Source organism: Salmo salar, chromosome ssa01, assembly GCF_905237065.1.
Source record: "Salmo salar chromosome ssa01, Ssal_v3.1, whole genome shotgun sequence".
Taxonomy (NCBI): Eukaryota; Metazoa; Chordata; class Actinopteri; order Salmoniformes; family Salmonidae; genus Salmo; species Salmo salar.
Genome location: NC_059442.1, coordinates 14,039,173 through 14,058,039, shown reverse-complemented (window position 1 = coordinate 14,058,039; position 18,867 = coordinate 14,039,173). Strand labels below are relative to the sequence as shown.

Genomic DNA, 18,867 nt, shown 5'->3' with positions numbered 1-18,867 from the left:
GCTCAAACACATTAAGGAAAGAAATTCCACAAATTAACCACAGTGAGGGAAAAAAGTATTTGATCCCCTGCTGATTTTGTACGTTTGCCCACTGACAAAGAAATGATCAGTCTATAATTTTAATGGTAGGTTTATTTGAACAGTGAGAGACAGAATAACAAAAAAAATACAGAAAAACGCATGTCAAAAATTGGATTTTGTCCCACTCCTCTTTGCAGATCTTCTCCAAGTCATTAAGGTTTTGAGGCTGACGCTTGGCAACTCGAACCTTCAGCTCCCTCCACAGATTTTCTATGGGATTAAGGTCTGGAGACTGGCTAGGCCACTCCAGGACCTTAATGTGCTTCTTCTTGAGCCACTCATTTGTTGCCTTGGCTGTGTGTTTTGGGTCATTGTCATGCTGGAATACCCATCCACGACCCATTTTCAAGGCAACAAATGAGTGGCTCAACAAGAAGCACATTAAGGTCCTGGAGTGGCCTAGCCAGTCTCCAGACCTTAGTCCCATAGACAATCTGTGGAGGGAGCTGAAGGTTCGAAGGAGGTTCTCACCCAAGATTTGACGGTACATGGCCCCGTCCATCGTCCCTTTGATGCGGTGAAGTTGTCCTGTCCCTTAGCAGAAAAACACCCCCAAAGCATAATGTTTCCACCTCCATGTTTGACGGTGGGGATGGTGTTCTTGGGGTCATAGGCAGCATTCCTCCTCCTCCAAACACAGGGAGTTGAGTTGATGCCAAAGAGCTCCATTTTGGTCTCATCTGACCACAACACTTTCACCCAGTTGTCCTCTGAATCATTCAGATGTTGATTGGCAAAGTTCAGACGGGCATGTATATGTGCTTTCTTGAGCAGGGGGACCTTGTGGGCGCTGCAGGATTTCAGTCCTTCACGGCGTAGCGTGTTACCAATTGTTTTCTTGGTGACTATGGTCCCAGCCGCCTTGAGATCATTGACAAGATCCTCCCGTGTAGTTCTGGGCTGATTCCTCATCGTTCTCATGATCATTACAACTCCACAAGGTGAGATCTTGCATGGAGCCCCAGGCCGAGGGAAATTGACAGTTCTTTTGTGTTTCTTCCATTTGCGAATAATCGCACCAACTGTTGTCACCTTCTCACCAAGCTGCTTGGCAATGGTCTTGTAGCCCATTCCAGCCTTGTGTAGTTCTACAATCTTGTCCCTGACATCCTTGGAGAGCTCTTTGGTCTTGGCCATGGTGGAGAGTTTGGAATCTGATTGATTGATTGCTTCTGTGGACAGGTGTCTTTTATACAGGTATCAAGCTGAGATTAGGAGCGCTCCCTTTAAGAGTGTGCTCCTAATCTCAGCTCGTTACCTGTATAAAAGACACCTGGGAGCTAGAACTGTTTCTGATTGAGAGGGGGTCAAATTCTTATTTCCCTCATTAAAATGCAAATCAATTTATAACATTTTTGACATGCGTTTTTCTGGATTTTTGTTGTTGTTATTCTGTCTCTCACTGTTCAAATAAACCTACCATTAAAATTATAGACTAATCATTTCTTTGTCAGTGGGCAAACGTACAAAATCAGCCGGGGATCAAATACTTTTTTCCCTCACTGTATTAACAAGGCAAACCTGTTAATTGGAATGCATTCCAGGTGACTACCTCATGAAGCTGGTTGAGAGAATGCCAAGAGTGTGCAAAGCTGACATCAAGGCAAAGGGTGGCTACATTGAATAATCTCAAATATAAAATATATTTTGATTTGTTTAACACTTTTTGGTTAACTACATGATTCCATATGTGTTATTTCATAGTTTTGATGTCTTCACTATTATTCTACAATGTAGAAAATAGTACAAATAAAGACAAACCCTTGAATGAGTAGGTGTGTCCAAACTTTTGACCGGTACTGTATATATTAGGACAAGCAATGTTGGAGTGGCATTGACTAAAATACAGTAGAATAGAATACAGTATGTACATATGAGATGAGTAAAGTAGTATGTAAACATTATTAAAATGACTAGTGTTACATTATTAAAGTGGCCAGTGATTCCATGTCTATGTATATAGAGCAACAGCCTCTAAGGTGCAGGGGATGAGTGACCGGGTGGTAGCTGGCTAGTGTTGGCTATTTAAGTGTCTGATGACCTTGAGATATGAGCTGTTTTTCAGTCTCTCGGTCCCAGCTTTGATGCACCTGTACTGACTTTGCCTTCTGGATAATGGCGGGGTGAACAGGCTGTGGCTCGGGTGAGGGATGTCCTTGATGATCTTTTTGGCCTTCCTGTGACATTGGGTTCTGTAGGTGTCCTGGAGGGAAGACAGTGTGCCACCGGTGATGCGTTGGGCAGACCGCACCACCCTCTGGAGAGCCCTGCAGTTACGGGAAGTGCAGTTGCCCTACCAGTCGGTGATACAGCCTGACAGGATGCTCTCAATTGTGCATCTGTTAAAGTTCGTGAGGGTCTTAGGGGCCAAGACAAATTTCTTCAGCCTCCTGAGATTGAAGAGCCGCTATTGCGCCTTCTTCACCACACTGTCTGTGTGGGTGGACCATTTCAGATGGTCAGTGATGCGTACGCCGAGGAACTTCAAGCTTTCCACATTCTCCACTGCAGTCCCGTCGATGTGGATAGGGGCGTGCTCCCTCTGCTGTTTAATGAAGTCAATGATCAGCTCCTTCATTTTGGTGACTTTGAGTGAGAGGTTATTTTCCTGTTACCACTCCGCCAGGACCCTCACCTCCTCCCTGTAGGCTGTCTCGTCATTGTTGGTAATCAGGTGTACTACTGTTGTGTTGTCTGCACTTGATGATTGAGTTGGAGGCGTGCGTGGCCAAGCAGTCTTGGGTGAACAGGGAGTACAGGAGGGGGATCAGCATGTACCCTTGTGGGTTCCCTGTGTTGAGGATCAGCGAAGTGGGTGGTGTTGTTTTCTACCTTCACCACCTGGGGGTGGCCCATCAGGAAGTCCAGGACCCAGTTGCACAGGGCGGGGTTCAGACCCATTGCCCCGAGTTTGATGGGTACTATGGTGTTGAAGACTGAGCTATATTAAATTAACTGCATTCTTACATAGGTATTCCTCTTGTCCAGATGGGTTAGGGCAGTGTGATTGCATCGTCTGTGGATCTATTGGGGCGGTAAGCAAATTGCAGTGGGTCTAGGGTGTCAGGTAACGTTGAGGTGATATGATCCTTACTAGCCTCTTAAAGCACTTCATGGTGACAGAAGTGAGTGCTACAGGGCAATAGTCATTTAGTTCAGTTACCTTTGCTTTCTTGGGTACAGGGACAATGGTGGACATCTTGAAGCAAGTGGGGACAGCAGACTGGGATAGGGAGCGATTGAATATGTCTGTTTAACACTCCAGCCAGATGGTCTGCGCATGCTCTGAGGACGCTGCTAGGGATGCCATCTGCCTTGCGAGGGTTAACACGCTTAAAATGTCTTCCGTCAGAATGAATTTAAGAGAACTCAAAAAATCTGTAATTAATTTTGACATTTTAGTAGCACAATTTTACATTAACTAAGGTGTTTGGTGCAGTATTTCTCAAGTAAAAAAAAGTGTGCGACGTGTTGACTTATGTAAACAGTTGGAGCTGCTGTGCAGGTCTTTCATACTGTCTATGCTATTGGATAGAGAGCCATTAACACAACTGTTCACCCCATGTTAGTGGGCAAATAGACATCGTCAAATCAAAACCCAACCTTCATTTACCCGGTGTGGCACACAGTTGTTCCAAACTCCCGTTTTAGACGAGACTTTATGACCAAATGATCCTATTTACACGTAGTCTTTGGATCTAGAATAACGGTTTCTGATTCATATTGAGGCCACGTTTGCCGTTTTCAAAGGCATTCATGGTTTTAAAGACAGTTGCGTCACAATTTAGCAGCGGTGGTGTGCCGTATAGGGAAAACACTGGTAGTACCCTGTTGTGACAGCATGAAACCTTGAAATCATAAGTCTTAAAACAGTTTATTGTTTGGTTTTCCACTAAGTACATAGGTTTGAAAGTAATACCAGGAAAAAAAAAATCTAATTTACACTTTGTAAAGTCCCATACAAAAAAGTAACTGGCGCATCCGCAAATTCTCTTCTCCAAACTGTACTAACCTGCATCGTCCACTTGCTCATAGATTGACCAGCAAACCGTACATGGATTTCTACATTGCTTTCTCTCATATATATACACACACACATACATATGTGTGTGTGTGTATATGGTTATATATACATACACACATATATAATATATATACACACACACACACGCATCTACATACATACATACGTAACAAAGAAATAAAACAATGAATAAAGTTTGGAATTCCTTGTAAAAGGTGAGGCCTTATCAATACAAGTACAGCAGGAGAAACGTAGGCCACTGGTAGAGAGGGCCTATACATTTACATTCGGAAGCACCTAGCTGCTTGCGAGAGAGAGTGATAACCACTGACAACGGCTTATAAACCTTTGTCCAAAGGAGAAATATGGCACAGAAAGAAAAGTTTCAATAAACCAAATAAATCTCTTGCGGTGATTTCCCAAGATTTAAACTCGATAGCTTGCAGCAACAGGTCACCTGGCAGTCTGGGACGCTTTCAGGAAACATCTGGTAAAGAAGGGATAAAAATAGATAAAAACAGAAAACCAGCCATGTTACCATAACCTTTAGAGGTTTTCCATTCAGGTGTAACGGTAGCCTTCTTGCATTCAACAATGGGATGGTACATGCACTGAGAATCTTGTATTAAAAAGGGGAGAAAACTAAACTCACAGCTTGCAGGTTGCTCTCCAAATCGTCGCATCAACTGGTCATGTGTAAACTTCACAAAAGTGTCATATTGTTCTGTAATAGAAACGTGGGAGGAAAGGAAGGGAGGGGTTTAATAAGTCTAACTGTAAAAATCACATACCACCTTATGTTGCACTTTCTGAATCGTGTATTTTGACAGTCCACACCTGCCAACTTAGAAGTCATGGTCTCCTCATATTCCTCCCGAACTTTATCTTCACGCTCCTTCAGTAGACGTTCACAAATCATTCCAACTTGTCTAAGAGTAAATAAGGGCTGTTCTTTCCTTGATGGAGAAGAACCTCCAGCCGAAGTGCCTGCAGAGGACACGAGGAGAGATGTTAGGTCATTTGCATGTTGGGGGAGAGGGTCTAGTTCATCCTGCACTTTGGATCTCCCCTACTCACCAGGGTTTAGGGTCTGAGCTGTTCAATTCCGGTCCTGGAGGGCAGAAACACTTCTGTTTTTCGTTTCTACCTGGTAGTTAATTGCACTCACCTGATGTCCCAGGTCTGAATTAGTCACTCAGAAGCAGAAGATAAAAACAAGAAGTGTTTTTGGCCCTCAAGGACCGACATTGAACCTGGCTAGGCTAACAGTACACTACAACAAACCTGGCATACTGGATCCACCAAGAGGGGGTGGAGACTCTGGGGAGTAGCAACCCTCTGTCTGTTGGTAAACTCCATCGATGTGTTTTCTCTTCTGAATGCGCTTGTACTCCTGCTTGATGTTGTTCAGAATTTGCTCTTGAATGAGATAGTAAACAGCATGAGTCAAAATCATTCAGGGAGGAAGTTAGTCAAACAACTTGTCACATCTAATGGAGGCCTCACGTTATAGTGCAATCCTCATAGCTCCTCTTATGCTGTGTAACACAGAAAGAGCCAAGAGGACACCATGGGAAGATATCAATTGCACACCTCGCTTCCTCTCTCCTCAAAACCCATTGGATGAGAAAGTCTGCGTTTCAGAGGTTGCAAGAAGTATGCAATTGAGATCTTCCCAATGTCAACATGCAATGTCGACATCATGTTATCTTTTCAAGATAGTTACTCATGTTATTGCAGTATATCTACCTAACTATTGGCTAACATCTAGTATGGTCTTGGAAAATAGTATGCTAAGTTGAGGGTTAGCTGGCCATGCAGAAAGCTAACACACTGGCCTGGGTAGTTAACGTTAGATTTATGATACCAAATTGGGTTTATCCGGTAAATTAGTTAACTAACGTTACTTACCAGCTGATAGTCTTGACGACACCTCTCCAAATGGTGACGGCTCCATGCGAAGGTATTTCCGTGGGGATGAGGAGGATGATGGGGAAACCGGGATACACCTTCTCCTTTTAGGCGACGTCGGACTCATCAATGGATCAAACTCCATGGTTCTTTTCAGGGTCGCTCCACACGCCATGATTTTAATTTAAGGAGGGTCCAGCTACAAAGAACGAACGAGGAACAGTGTATAGTAGCTAATGCGAAACACAAAAGAAAATGGCTTTCTAGATAGGAAGGAGCGTATTATCTTAATTATGGCTTTTCAGCTAGCTGGCTAGTTACCTAGCTTTGCAAGTTCGACAAGTCCAGGAAGGAGTCTTGAGACTGTTGTTGGCTAACGTACAGTAACGTTATTAGGTTAAGCTAGCGTTAGCCAACCAAATCAAATGAAAACAAATTCCCACCTTTCCGGGGAAAAGTTGTCCTCCGTTCCTATCCAACGCTCGTGTATCTTTGACGTTTGTTTCACTTATTTCTTACCTATCTTATGTCTATTTGAATGTCCTTAGCTACGTTATAAATTCAGACGAAGCTATAACAACCTGCCTACTAGCTTGAAAGCCAGCTAGCTTCTTGTTTTTGATCTCCGAGCCGTCTGCTTCTAGGGTTGAAGACGTCAAAAATTGGAGCTCATGCCGGTGGGCATGCGCTGATGATGGTGGGATTTGTAGTGCAGTCAAGACCGAGTTGGTAGTTTGTGTGGTTCGGAATCACATTTAATCATTTTCGCTGCTATAATTTTTTGGTGCTGCTATGATTTTGCGCTGCTATATCTATATACATCAGCAGTATGCCTGTTCTTCATACACATTATTGTTACATTCTTGGAAATTAATGTATTTTGTTAGCCTTTGCCACTTTATTTCGTTCTGCAAATGCATGGGCCCATAATGTAAAATTGATTGTTACACTTATACGTTTTTTTCCTTTTCTATTACAGTTTTTTGACTTGGGGTAAAAACGTTGTGGTTTTACCTTTCCAACCAGCCCCATCATACTATACTCTGATTCCACAAGAGGGCAGTACAGTACCTCACACCACACGGCACATCGTCCGATGTGCCACTGCCACCTCTTTCTCCTCCTCCAGAGACTTAAAAACCTACCACCAAAGCCCATATTTGATATAAGGGAAAGGTCAATTGTACAACTAAATGCCTTCAAATGAAATGTGTCTTCCACATTTAACCCAACCCCTCTGAATCAGAGAGGTGCGGGGGTTGCCTTAATTGACATCCACGTCTTCGGCGCCCGGAGAACAGTGGGTTAACTGCCTTGCTCATGGGCAGAACGACAGATTTTTACCTTGTCAGCTCGTGGATATCGTACATGCCTTATGAGTATTGTGCAAATTTGACTTTATTCAGAAGCTTGGAAACCAAACCACACACAGGTGTTTGAATGGGGAAACCACAATACTTTTGAATATAAATTATACATGCAATATTTGCTCATTTTTATCTTAGCAGAGACAACTGAAAAATTCTAATTCCTCTGGTTCTATACTTAGAGATCTTCTGTTGATTTGACAGTTCTTGGTTGGTGAAACACTATATATACAAAAGTATGTGGACACCCCTTCAAATTAGTGGATTCGGCTATTTCAGCCACACCAGTTGCTGACAGGTGTATACAATCAAAGAGCTCAGTGACTTTCAACGTGGCACCATCATAGGATGCCACCTTTCCAACAAGTCAGTTTGTCAACATTTTGCCCTGCTAGAGCTGCCCTGATCAAGTCTAGGAGAAACAACGAGAAGTGGTAGGCCACACAAGCTCACAGAACAGGACCACCAAGTGCTGAAGCGTGTAGCGCGTAAAAATCACCTGTCCTCTGTAAATCATCTGTCCTCGGTTGGATCAGAAGCAACATCAGCACAATAACTGTTTGTCGGGAGTTTCATGAAATGGGTTTCCATGGCCGAGCAGCCGCACACAAGCCTAAGATCACCATGCGCAAAGCGTTGGCTGGAGTGGTGTAACGCTCACCGCCATTGGACTCTGGAGCAGTGGAAACCCGTTCTCGTTCTCTGGAGTGATGAATCATGCTTCACCATCTGGCAGTTCAAAGGATGTATCTGGGTTTGGCAGATGCCAGGAGAACGCTACCTGCTCGAATGCATAGTGTCAGCTGTAGATTTTGGTGGAAGAGGAATAAAGGTCTGGGGCTGTTTTTCATGGTTCGGGCTAGGTCCCATAGTTCCAGTGATGGGAAATCTTTATACTTTCAATAAAATTCTAGACGATTCTGTGCTTCCAACTTTGTGGCATCAGTTTGGGGAAGGCTCTTTCCTGTTTCAGCATGACAATGCCCCCATGCACAAATCGAGGTCCATACAGAAATGGTTTGTCGAGATCGGTGTGGAAGAGCTTGACTGGCCTGCACAGAGCCCTGACCTCAACCACATCGAACACCTTTGGGACAAATTGTAACACCGACTGCAAGCCATGCCTAATCGCCCAACATCAGTGCCGACCTCACTAATGCTCTTATGGCTGAATGGAAGCAAGTCCCCTCAGGAATGTTCCAACATCTAGTGGAGGCTGTTATAGCAGCAGAGGGGGGGACCAACTAAATATTAATACCCATGATTTTGGAATGAGATGTTCGATGAGCAGTTGTCCACATACTTTTGGTAATGTAGTGTAGATGATGACATTTTTGCTGTAAGTACAGCTGCAATAGAAGACAATGGCTATTGTTTTTCTATTGATGTGTTCAGATGAAAGCATTTGTGTACATGATATACATACATTGCTTATTACTAAATTAGTCTGGTCTTAAATAAGATGAGTAACTACACAAATACAATATGTTTTTTCTCTCTCTGGAGTTTCATGAGATAAGTTCACAAGGTGCTTTCCTGAATATTTTTATTTAATGAAAACAGAAATTAAGATGTTCATTCACAGAAAAATACTTATCATATATGAAGAGATGGAGGGGGGGACGTATTTAATACATTACATGTCTTTATGGTTGTGGTTCTTCTTTGGGGAAATCTGTCTCCCCGTTAGTTGAAATAATGTGAATCATTGAAAAGATGTACATTATCTACTCTTGTATGGAATAACATGACCCTCAATTATACATCATTCAAAAAATAAGGCAATCAAAACAGTTTCACAAAACATACTTTATGACAAGAACTACAAACCATCACAATGTATTAATTTACAGTATAATTTACAGTGGAAAGGGAAGCCAATTTCACCTAGAAGCATTTTAACGGCTCAAACCATAGTCAGGGCAGATCAGCATGACACTAAATACACAACTGTACAGTTTAACAATGCTTATTGTCACTATTTCCCTATGAAAATAAATTAATGAAGTGGTTCTGAAAACATTGAATTACGCTGAACAAAAATATAAATACAACATACAACAATTTCAAAGATTTTACTAAGTTACAGGTCATATAAGTAAATCAGTCAATTGAAATAAATAAATTAGGCCCTAATCTATGGACTTCACATGACTGGGAATACAGATATGCATCTGTTGGTCACAGATGCTTTAAAAAAAAGGTAGGGGTGTGGATCAGAAAACCAGTCAGTATCTGCTGTGACCACCATTTGCCTCATGTAGAGCGACACATCTCCTTCGCGTAGAGTTTATCAGGCTGTTGATTGTGTCCTGTGGAATGTTGTCACGGTATCTCTGTGCATTGAAATTGCCTTCGATAAAATGCCATTGTGTTCGTTATGCCCATACCATAACCCCACCGCCACCATGGGGCACTCTGTTCACAACGTTGACATCAGCAAACCGCTCTCCCACACAACGCCATGCATGCTGTCTGCCATCTGCCTGGTAAAGTTGAAACCGGGATTCATCCACGAAGAGCACACTTCTCCAGCGTGCCAGTGGCCATCAAAGAAACCAGATGTGGAGATCCTGGGCTTGCGTGGTTACACGTGGTCTGCGGTTGTGAGGCTGTTGGAAGTACTGCCAAATTCTCTAAAACAATGTTGGAGGCAGCTTACTCGCAACAGCTCTGATGGACATTCCTGCAGTCAGAATACCAATTGCACGCTTCCTCAAAACTTGAGACATCTGTGGCATTGTGTTGTGTGACAAAACTGCACATTTTAGAGTGGCCTTTTATGATCATGCTGTTTAATCAGCGTCTTGATATGCCACACCTGTCAGGTGGATGGATTATCTTGGCAATGGTGAAATGCTTACTAACAAGGATGTAAACAAATTTGTGCACAGAATTTGAGAGAAATAAGGTGTTTGTGTATGGAAAATGTCAGGTATTTTTTATTTCAGCTCATGAAACATGGGGCCAACACTTTACATGTTGCATTTATATTTTTGTTCAGTATAATAATCCACATTATCTTATGCTACAGCTACATAGACTTCAAAGCTCAATTTAAAGTTCATGGTTGGCAAACTTTCTGGGCAGCGCTAATTGGGGTAGTGTCTATTCTAGATTCATTCTTCACAGTCGATACCTTCACAGTCACATGATGGCAGACAGGTTCTCAGACCATCTCTGCAGAGACCGACAGGGTGACTTTGGCCACTTTTGCAGTGGTGTTTGCACAGCTAGCTGTGGATTTGTAGGCCGTGCCTTTGATGCTCCTGCTAAGGCAATCGGACTCAGCGCTGTTGTCCAGTGGTTGAGAAGTTCCCCTGCACGTCCGGCAGATGTTAAGGAAGGCCCGGCGCAGGTCCTTACTCCTCAGTGCATAGATGACGGGGTTGACGGTGGAGTTGAGCAGGCAGAGCATGCTGCAGAAGGCAAAGACTGTCTTGATAAAGTTGTTCATCTTCCAGAAGAGGTCGTAGACCATGATGGCTAGCACAGGGCCCCAGCAGATGATGAGGACCACCAGGATCAGCACCAAGGTCTTGGCCAGGCGGATGTCCATGCGGGTCTGCTCGGGTCGCATGGTCTGTGCCTTGGTGCCGTCTGCTGTGTAGACAATGATGCTCTTCTGGGAGCTGCGGCTCATCATGCGCACAGTGTGGTGGTGGGCCTTCCACAGGATGAACATGTAGGCGTAGATGATGAACAGAAGCAGCACACTGGTCATCCCTATCCAGAACATCAGGTACTTCTCGTCGATGAGCGGGAAAATGTCTGAGCACGCCGAGTTCAGTTGCTTACAGTTCCAGCCCAGTAGGGGGAGAATCGCAATGACGATGGAGATAGTCCACATCATGCAGAAGGCAATGACAGCCTTGTTCTTGGTGACGATCCGCTTGTAAGCCATCGGCCTGTGGATAGAAATATAGCGGTCGATGGCCGTGAGAAAGAGACTTCCCACAGAGGCAGTGAAAGAGGCGATGACTCCACTGAGTTTAAATAGAAACACATTGGGGCTGTCCTTCCGGTGCAGCACATGGAAGTCCAAGAAACTGTACACAAATATGACACTGCCCAGAAGGTCGGCCACAGCCAGGCTTCCTATGAAGTGGTATGAGGGCCGACAGCGCAGGATGTGGGAGTGGAGGATCACACACAATACGATAAGGTTCTCCAGCACTGTGAAGGTTCCCAGGGTGAGTGCCATAACCGCTACTACTAACTGCTGGCTGGGGGTCAGAATCATGAAGCACTCCATGTCCACAATGTTCTCCCCGCATTGGAGAGAACCCCCGCCCTCCCATCGGGTCCCATTGCCAAGCATTTCAGAGAAGTTGGTCGGGTAAATGGAGTTGCCATTATAGATGAGCTCCTTGTCCCCAGGTACTTGTACAGGGAAGGAGTTACTAAGTGGGGCAGAGTGAGTCTTCTGTAAGTGGAATCCAGTCTTGGTGAAGCCAGAATCAATGGACGGGTCATCATAGCTCACATCGTTGGAGCCAAGATAGTGCAAACCAGTAGTCATTGTTCGGAAAGTGGTGTCAGCTATTCCATCCAGAGCAGACTTCATGGCTACTCAGCTGACTGGTAAATGATGTAGCATTAGATGCGTGTCTAGACAGAAAAGAGAGTTCAAGAACATTTTGAAATCGTTAATACTTTCTATTATTTGGTCAGTTTAATTGTGACAAATGTGGGGGTAGGCAAATGTGTATGTATTTAACTGTGGGGGATTTTAACTGTGGGTGATACGGGAATGTTCTTGGGTGATATTATTGGCATCCCTGTATCAGCCAGCTGACTCTACAGCAGATGTGTCTCAGACAATAGTGAGAGAATTAACAGTCAATGACAAATGAGACCCATATCTAACCTCTGTGCTGCCCCCAGGACAAAAACATTGCATTAAGTAGCCAATGTAGGTCAATCTTTCCTATTAATTAAGGGGTAATACAGGATTAGGTTAAAAAAAATTATGATTAAATGAATGATGCATCAAAGGAGGTAGATATATTCTCTCAAGAGAAGAGTGCATTGATTTTGTAGAATCAATCTATAGATTTTTACATGACTATTTTTCTCTCTCAGACTCTTATTATATGGCTCAGTTTATACACTGCCCCCCATCCCCAATACAAGAGTAAATATTGGACTATAACTTGTGCCATCCTGTAGTCTATTATACGTATGCTAAAATGTTTATCCTATTCTACTGAGCTATTTACTTTTGTTCGTATTCTTATCTTTTATTATTTATTATTGTTTTTGCATTGTCGAAAGGGAACCTGCAAGTAAGCATTTCGTTGGACGATGTATTCCATGTGCATCCCGTCCATACGACTAACGAAACGTAAAACACATAGATAAGCGGCACATAACCCTGCCATTTGATCATGAATAGGACTAGATCTGTATATTTCGTTAAGAAAAATTACAATAACCTACATATGTTTTTCATTAATAAAAACAAGTAGACTAATGAGAATATTTGATAAAACATTGTCATGCAGATGTTTATAGATAAGCAAAACATTTACTGGTAGTGATGTAGGCTATACAACAATGTGACGATGCCCCTTGTCCCATTTATGAATTAATAAAACAGACCAACAACAAGGAAGGTTATGGAGAGGCTGCAAGCAAGTAATTAGACTCGATAAACTCTCACTAAGGTTACAGCAAAATCAACAAAGAAATAGATTTTGCATTAATGGAACATTTGCATTCCATTTGAGTAAAAAGAAAAAGTTCTTACCTTCATATTCTTTGCACAAAGAATTTGCGTTGGTCCATATGCCAGATTTAATTTATGACATAAAGACAAGAGGAAGTGTGTCCACTAATCCAATCTCAGGAATTGTATTCTATTGATGTCAACAGTTGCTTTTATCAAAGTATATCAAGTAGTTTTTAATTATTTTTAGCAGAGTGAATTTGTCATAATGAGCCTCGCATCCCTGTATAGTAACAGCGATGTGTCTGTCTGTCTGAGGATTCGCTTTGTGCGCTTCTGTGTCACGTGCTCCGAGGTGCCACAGCGCCTTGGACCAGTGTAGTGCGCTCGCGTCGCATCCTACATTCACGCTCACTCAGTAACGAGACTCTCCATCATTTTGAACCCACACCCCATCATCATCGACCAGCGTGATTCAGGAAAACGAAACTATTATTCTATTCAGTGTTAAAACACTATAATTGATTTTGTAAACGTATTTTAATTACTATTGTAGTTTAGACTCTCACTTCAACCTATAAGCAATTATGACCTCCTCCCAGCTTCCCAGGGTTAGGCTGTGTGTGTATGTATGATGTACGTATGTTATTGTATGAATGCAAATGTCACTGATGTGAGAGAATACCATTTTTTTTGACTGGCAGAAATGCATGATGTCTAATAGCCTGGAAGGAAAGGTAACCATTAATGGTTAAACAATATCCAGCCAATGTTTATACATTGAACCACATGTAGCATAGGATGAAATGCCTTGTATATCTTGCCAGTGTATAGAAATAGCAGGAGCTGCAGAGGTGTCAAATGAAGGTGGGTGAGGTGTGTCGTGGGACAATAGCAGAGAATAGGCTATGTCTCTGGTAAGTGGGTTATTAGGGTCAGCTGCCCATCATCATGTGCCCAATTCCAATTTAGGAAATTATGCCTTTCCTTATTCACTCCTTTCCTACAGACTTCTCAGTAGTTGGTATTCAGACTTACAGTACCCTATGAAGGTGCATAAAGGGCTTTCCAGGCGTGGTTCCCTTGGCGCTCTGAATCAATTTAATTCAACTGCTGAAAACCCTCCCACATGCTGGTCAACATATTTATCCTTCAATGTGGTTTTTAGTACATTTATCTTAAGCCATTCTTTTAAAAATGGTGTACTTTTTAGTTTGAATTTTGAAGACAGACTGAATAGAATATATCAATAAAACAGGTTCAGAATATTAGGTAGGGATCAATGAAAGAACGACATATCTGTCTCCTTTTCAGCACCAATTTGTAGGTTTTAAAATACTCTGTTATCTTGTAGATTATTAAGGGTTAGGAAAGTATTTATGAATCATAAAAACTGGTTTGGAGAGCCTTTACGGTGGTTTGATTCACTTAGATTCACTTGTCACATTCAGTTATTTAACCCCCCATGGTAATGTTGGAAGATTAGTGTACATATAATTATAATAGACAGAATAGTGTAGGCTATACCCTCATCTATTTCCTGCACTAACCATGGAACTGTGTGATGACACAGCCAAGTATTGTATTATGTGTCGGGTTGCGGCTTGGTCTGTGCTAGGCTCCATAACGATTTATTAATTAGCCTACATGTCTTTTTTTATATTATCAACTGTTACTAATGATCCTCAGCAACAACCACATGGCCGTGACTGCGTTTACAGAGGAAGCATATTCAGGTTAAAGAAACAATGGAATTAAATGGAATGATAATGTTGGCCATTCCAAGTGAAGTTGAACTAACAGTAAATTGGCCGTTGAAAATGTGTTGTTATTAGGCCTACTGATGGTCGATGCTGACAGTGGCTAAAATGAATCATGATAGAAATAAGAAACAGAGACAGTCAGGGTAGCTTATAATTAAGACAGTCCAGAGTGCCTATCGCTGCTAGTTAAAAGGCCATGCAATTTAAATTCTGCATATGTCATTTCATAAACCTTACAGTGTTGATATGCTTCAGTTATGCTGCTATATAGATGGTTTCACAGTTGTCTCCAGCGATTATAAGGTAAATTATATCTAAACAAGTGTAATTTATAATTTACAATTCCCTTAACCAAAAGGATTGCTCATTTACCTAGCTCTTATCCATAGCGCTTATCAAGTGGTAAATTGCAGTGCATGCAGAATGGTTTTTCAGATAGAATTAATACCAAAGTAGATGTTTTTTCCGCTTTATTCATGGTTTCCTCATGTGTAATGGTGGTGGAATTATGAGGGAATTAAGTCAAGGTCAGAATATGGTTTATCTGTAGACACACCTCACCTCTGCCTCCATCTCCACCCAAAAGTAATAGCAGGTGAATAGCATGCTATTCTCCTGCTTAAGTTCAAGGTCAGAATATGCATAGAGAAAAAAGTGCATTTTTTAATGGAATAATGTTCCATTTATGCATGCTTAACTCGGGTCGGAATCGGGCCCTATGTGGATTCAGTCTGAGGAGGACTTTGCAATGAAGAAGTAAATTAAGGAAATTAGAGTGACTCTGACTCTATCATGGTCAGACAGGTCCTGCTGGACCAGTCTATGTTTACACAGGGTTTTATGTATTTTGTTAAGGTGGCTATTTTTGCTAGTATTATTTGTGTGTTTTGTGTGCCTTTTCTCACATTTCACCCATAAAAATAATGAAATAATGTGTGGAGACTGGAGTAGTTCCTCTATGTGTTGCGCAGCAGCAAAATTACTTCCACCTCCATGCAACCCAAATACCCCCAGCACTAAATTACAAACATATTTTATGTGATATTAACATGCTATTTTGTGACCTCTCCAACACAGCAAAGGTGGAATTCAGCACTTACTCTTGGACTGGCACATCAAATGTGTCCAAAGGCAACACTGTATTCAGATACAAATGATAATGTAATTAAAACACTTTATCAGGTCCATTAAGTATCCTCTGTTCCATGTCTCTGTATTTTTAGACTGTAAAAGGTCAGGTGTTATGAATGTAGGAATGCATTAATTTATAGTTTCTGCTTGTCTTTTTTGCTTCATGTATAAGCCTATTAGACATAGAGAAACAGTGGAGTAACAGTGTTGATGAAACGTGGTCTCTCCTGTCATATGAAACAATATGAGACACAACATGCCAGTCTTTCCGTCTAGCTCAATTATGGCCATCATTTGAGGTGTCATCAACAAAGAAAAAGCACCAAAATGCAGAGGGACTTCAAACAAACAGAGTGCTTTCTGTGATGCTCCCAAATTACAAAGGGCTCATACAGATGGCTGTCATGACAACAAGTGCCATTTCTTCAATAGAAAAGCTATCATACCACACAAATAGCCTCCGTTGTAGATATGGTTAGATGTGAGACGTTTGCTGTTTTTGATGTGTGCAAGTTCTGAGTGATCTGTGAGGTGTTCATTTTCCATTGTTTTCCAGTGTTAGTGAGGGATACTGTATATTTGCAGGGGCACAACACTCTTTCCTGTCTCAGGTATTTTGTGGCTGCCCAAAAATTTGGCAGGTTGAAGTTTATTGGAATGAGCAGAGTACATTTGTCAGGTGGCCGTTTATTGGGATGAGCCTTTTGGGGGCCCCCCACCTCACTCCAAAACATTTCAGTGGCGCCCCTCATGACAGTTGACAGAAAAATGTCATTTTTAAGTTAATTTCCTGCAATTCTACACATTTTGCCATGGGGAGAGGTAGAGAAAATGTTGCAGTTTTAAAGCAATTTTTCAGCAATTGTACTCTTTTTGCCATGGGGCAGAGAGAAAAAAATCAGCAGTTTTACAGCTAATTCTACCCATTTTTACATGGGGTAAAGAGATGTTTCCTGCAATTCTACACATTTTGTATTGACTTATGCCATGTTAATATGATAGCTGACTAACAAAATGTATGAGTCCCCCTGGAGGTCGGGGCCCCTGGACATGTGCCCTGCAAGCCCGGTAGGTATTCGGCCATGATTACTGCAAGTTTAGATAGTCTAGCCAGCTAACTACCAATCTAAAAATTGTTATCTGACACAGCTTATTGAATGACTGACATAACAAGAGAAAAACTGCTGATGCACAGCTAAATTTGGAAATTGCACCTGGTTACACCTCTAGCTGCCAGGGGCTCTGCATCAGCCAGGGGGCCCTAAGCAACCGCTTATGTTGGTTATGCCTGGAACCGGCCCTGGGGATGAGTCTTGTCCTGGAGGCAGAACTGAAAGATTTCCATTAGATGGGCCAGCTGAAAATTGTAAAATTACTTTTTAGTCTTAATTTAAGATTAAGGTTAGGCATTAGGGTTGGCAATGTGGTTAGGGTTAGGTTTAAAATCAGATTTTATGACTTGGTTTCTGTGCCAGCTAGTGACCACTCTGCAGAGCTGGCACCAGAACAATATTCACGAGGAAAAACAGTAACCTACATAGTTTTCTTGGTCCATCTCAATGTACCTGCAGATATTTTCTGTCTCAAATGGATTATAGGGTGATAGAGCTGGAAATGTTTCCATTTATTATTAGTTATGAGAAAATGTTGACGTTAACAGAAAATAACACTTAATTGTCTTCATAGCCCAAATATGGATGCCTTAGGAGGACTGTTTCAATGGACTCAATGGAGGATATAAAAGGCATCAATGTTGCCTCTGACACCCATTCTATGTATATCATTAGCTATCCTATTTGAATTGGGCTTATTTCCTTTGTACGACAATTGGAAACAGGCAGCACAGAACAAAAGATGATTGATGATTATTGCCATGAAAACGGTTGTCTTTAGCTAGTTGGCTAATGGTTCCAGTTGCAGGTTGCTTGTGGAAGGCCAGGGGACAAGGGGAGGAAAATAATCCTACCACTACATATCTGTACGGTGAGAATGTCGACAGGCGACTGGGAGCTTCTATGCACAATATTAAAAGCCCACAGCGAAACAGTTATTATTAATTTTGTGGTCTCATATTACAATTAATCTCTCTGTGCACACCAAACAGACATTATCTCCCTGGGCTGACAGAAGAGGTGACCGAGACAGGCACAGTCTGTGGACGGTGATGTTTGGTCCTAAGCAGCGTGCACATCATGAGTTATGTTTCACCACAGAATTGTTATCTTTGAGAAATTTTGGCCAAATGAAAGCAACTGGGTAAACAATTTGGGTAAACAAGTTGGGCAAAGAAGTTGTTGAAACGATGGGGGTATACTTATCATATTGGAAAACAACTAATCAGCACTGTGTCTTAAATAACATCATTAACATCGTTTTCAGAGGGAGGAAGAGGAAGTAAGGAGGGAGAGGGAGGCAGAGGGAGCAAAGAGGGAGAGGGAGAAAGGGGGGAGGGGGGAGGAAGGAGAGGAGGAGGAAGATGGAGGAAGGGGGGAGGAAGGAAAGGAGAAGGAAGATGGTGGAAGGAGGGTGGCACCCCCTTCGAGTTCGTGCCGTGGAGGAGATCTCCGTGGGCTATACTCGGCCTTGTCTCAGGGTAGTAAGTTGGTGGTTGAAGATATCCTTCAAGTGGGTGGGGTAATATCCTGCCTGGTTGGCCCTCTCCGGGGGTATCGTCGGACGGGGCCACAGTGTCTCCCGACCCCTCCTGTCTCAGCCTCCAATATTAATGCTGCAATAGTTTATGTGTTCGGGGGGCTAGGGTCAGTCTGTTATATCTGGAGTATTTCTCCTGTCTTATCCGGTGTACTGTGTGAATTTAATTATGCTCCCTCTAATTCTCTCTCTCTCTTTCTCTTGGAGGACCTGATCCCTAGGACCATGCCTCAGTCCACCTGGTCGTGCTGCTGCTCCAGTTTCAAC

The 18,867-nt window shown here is 42.4% G+C and overlaps 2 protein-coding genes across 4 annotated transcripts; both read right to left on the bottom strand.

Moving 5' to 3' along the window:
- Nucleotides 1–3,939: 3,939 nt before the first annotated feature.
- On the bottom strand, nt 3,940–6,706 carry LOC100379104 (akirin 2(2b)). Of its 3 annotated transcripts, none has more exons than XM_014125191.2 (6): nt 6,460–6,706; nt 6,017–6,215; nt 5,390–5,524; nt 4,943–5,092; nt 4,758–4,829; nt 3,940–4,592 (listed from the first exon to the last, which is right to left on the bottom strand). In XM_014125191.2, the coding sequence occupies exons 2-6, from the start codon at nt 6,189–6,191 to the stop codon at nt 4,582–4,584; spliced, it is 543 nt and encodes a 180-aa protein (XP_013980666.1). In that variant the 5' UTR covers nt 6,192–6,215; nt 6,460–6,706; the 3' UTR covers nt 3,940–4,581.
- Nucleotides 6,707–10,270: 3,564 nt separating this feature from the next.
- LOC106564706 (cannabinoid receptor type 1A) lies at nt 10,271–13,408 on the bottom strand. The gene is made up of 2 exons (XM_014131009.2): nt 13,136–13,408; nt 10,271–11,994 (listed from the first exon to the last, which is right to left on the bottom strand). Exon 2 carries the CDS (start codon nt 11,948–11,950, stop codon nt 10,553–10,555), a length of 1,398 nt encoding a protein of 465 aa, XP_013986484.1. The 5' UTR covers nt 11,951–11,994; nt 13,136–13,408; the 3' UTR covers nt 10,271–10,552.
- Nucleotides 13,409–18,867: the final 5,459 nt, after the last annotated feature.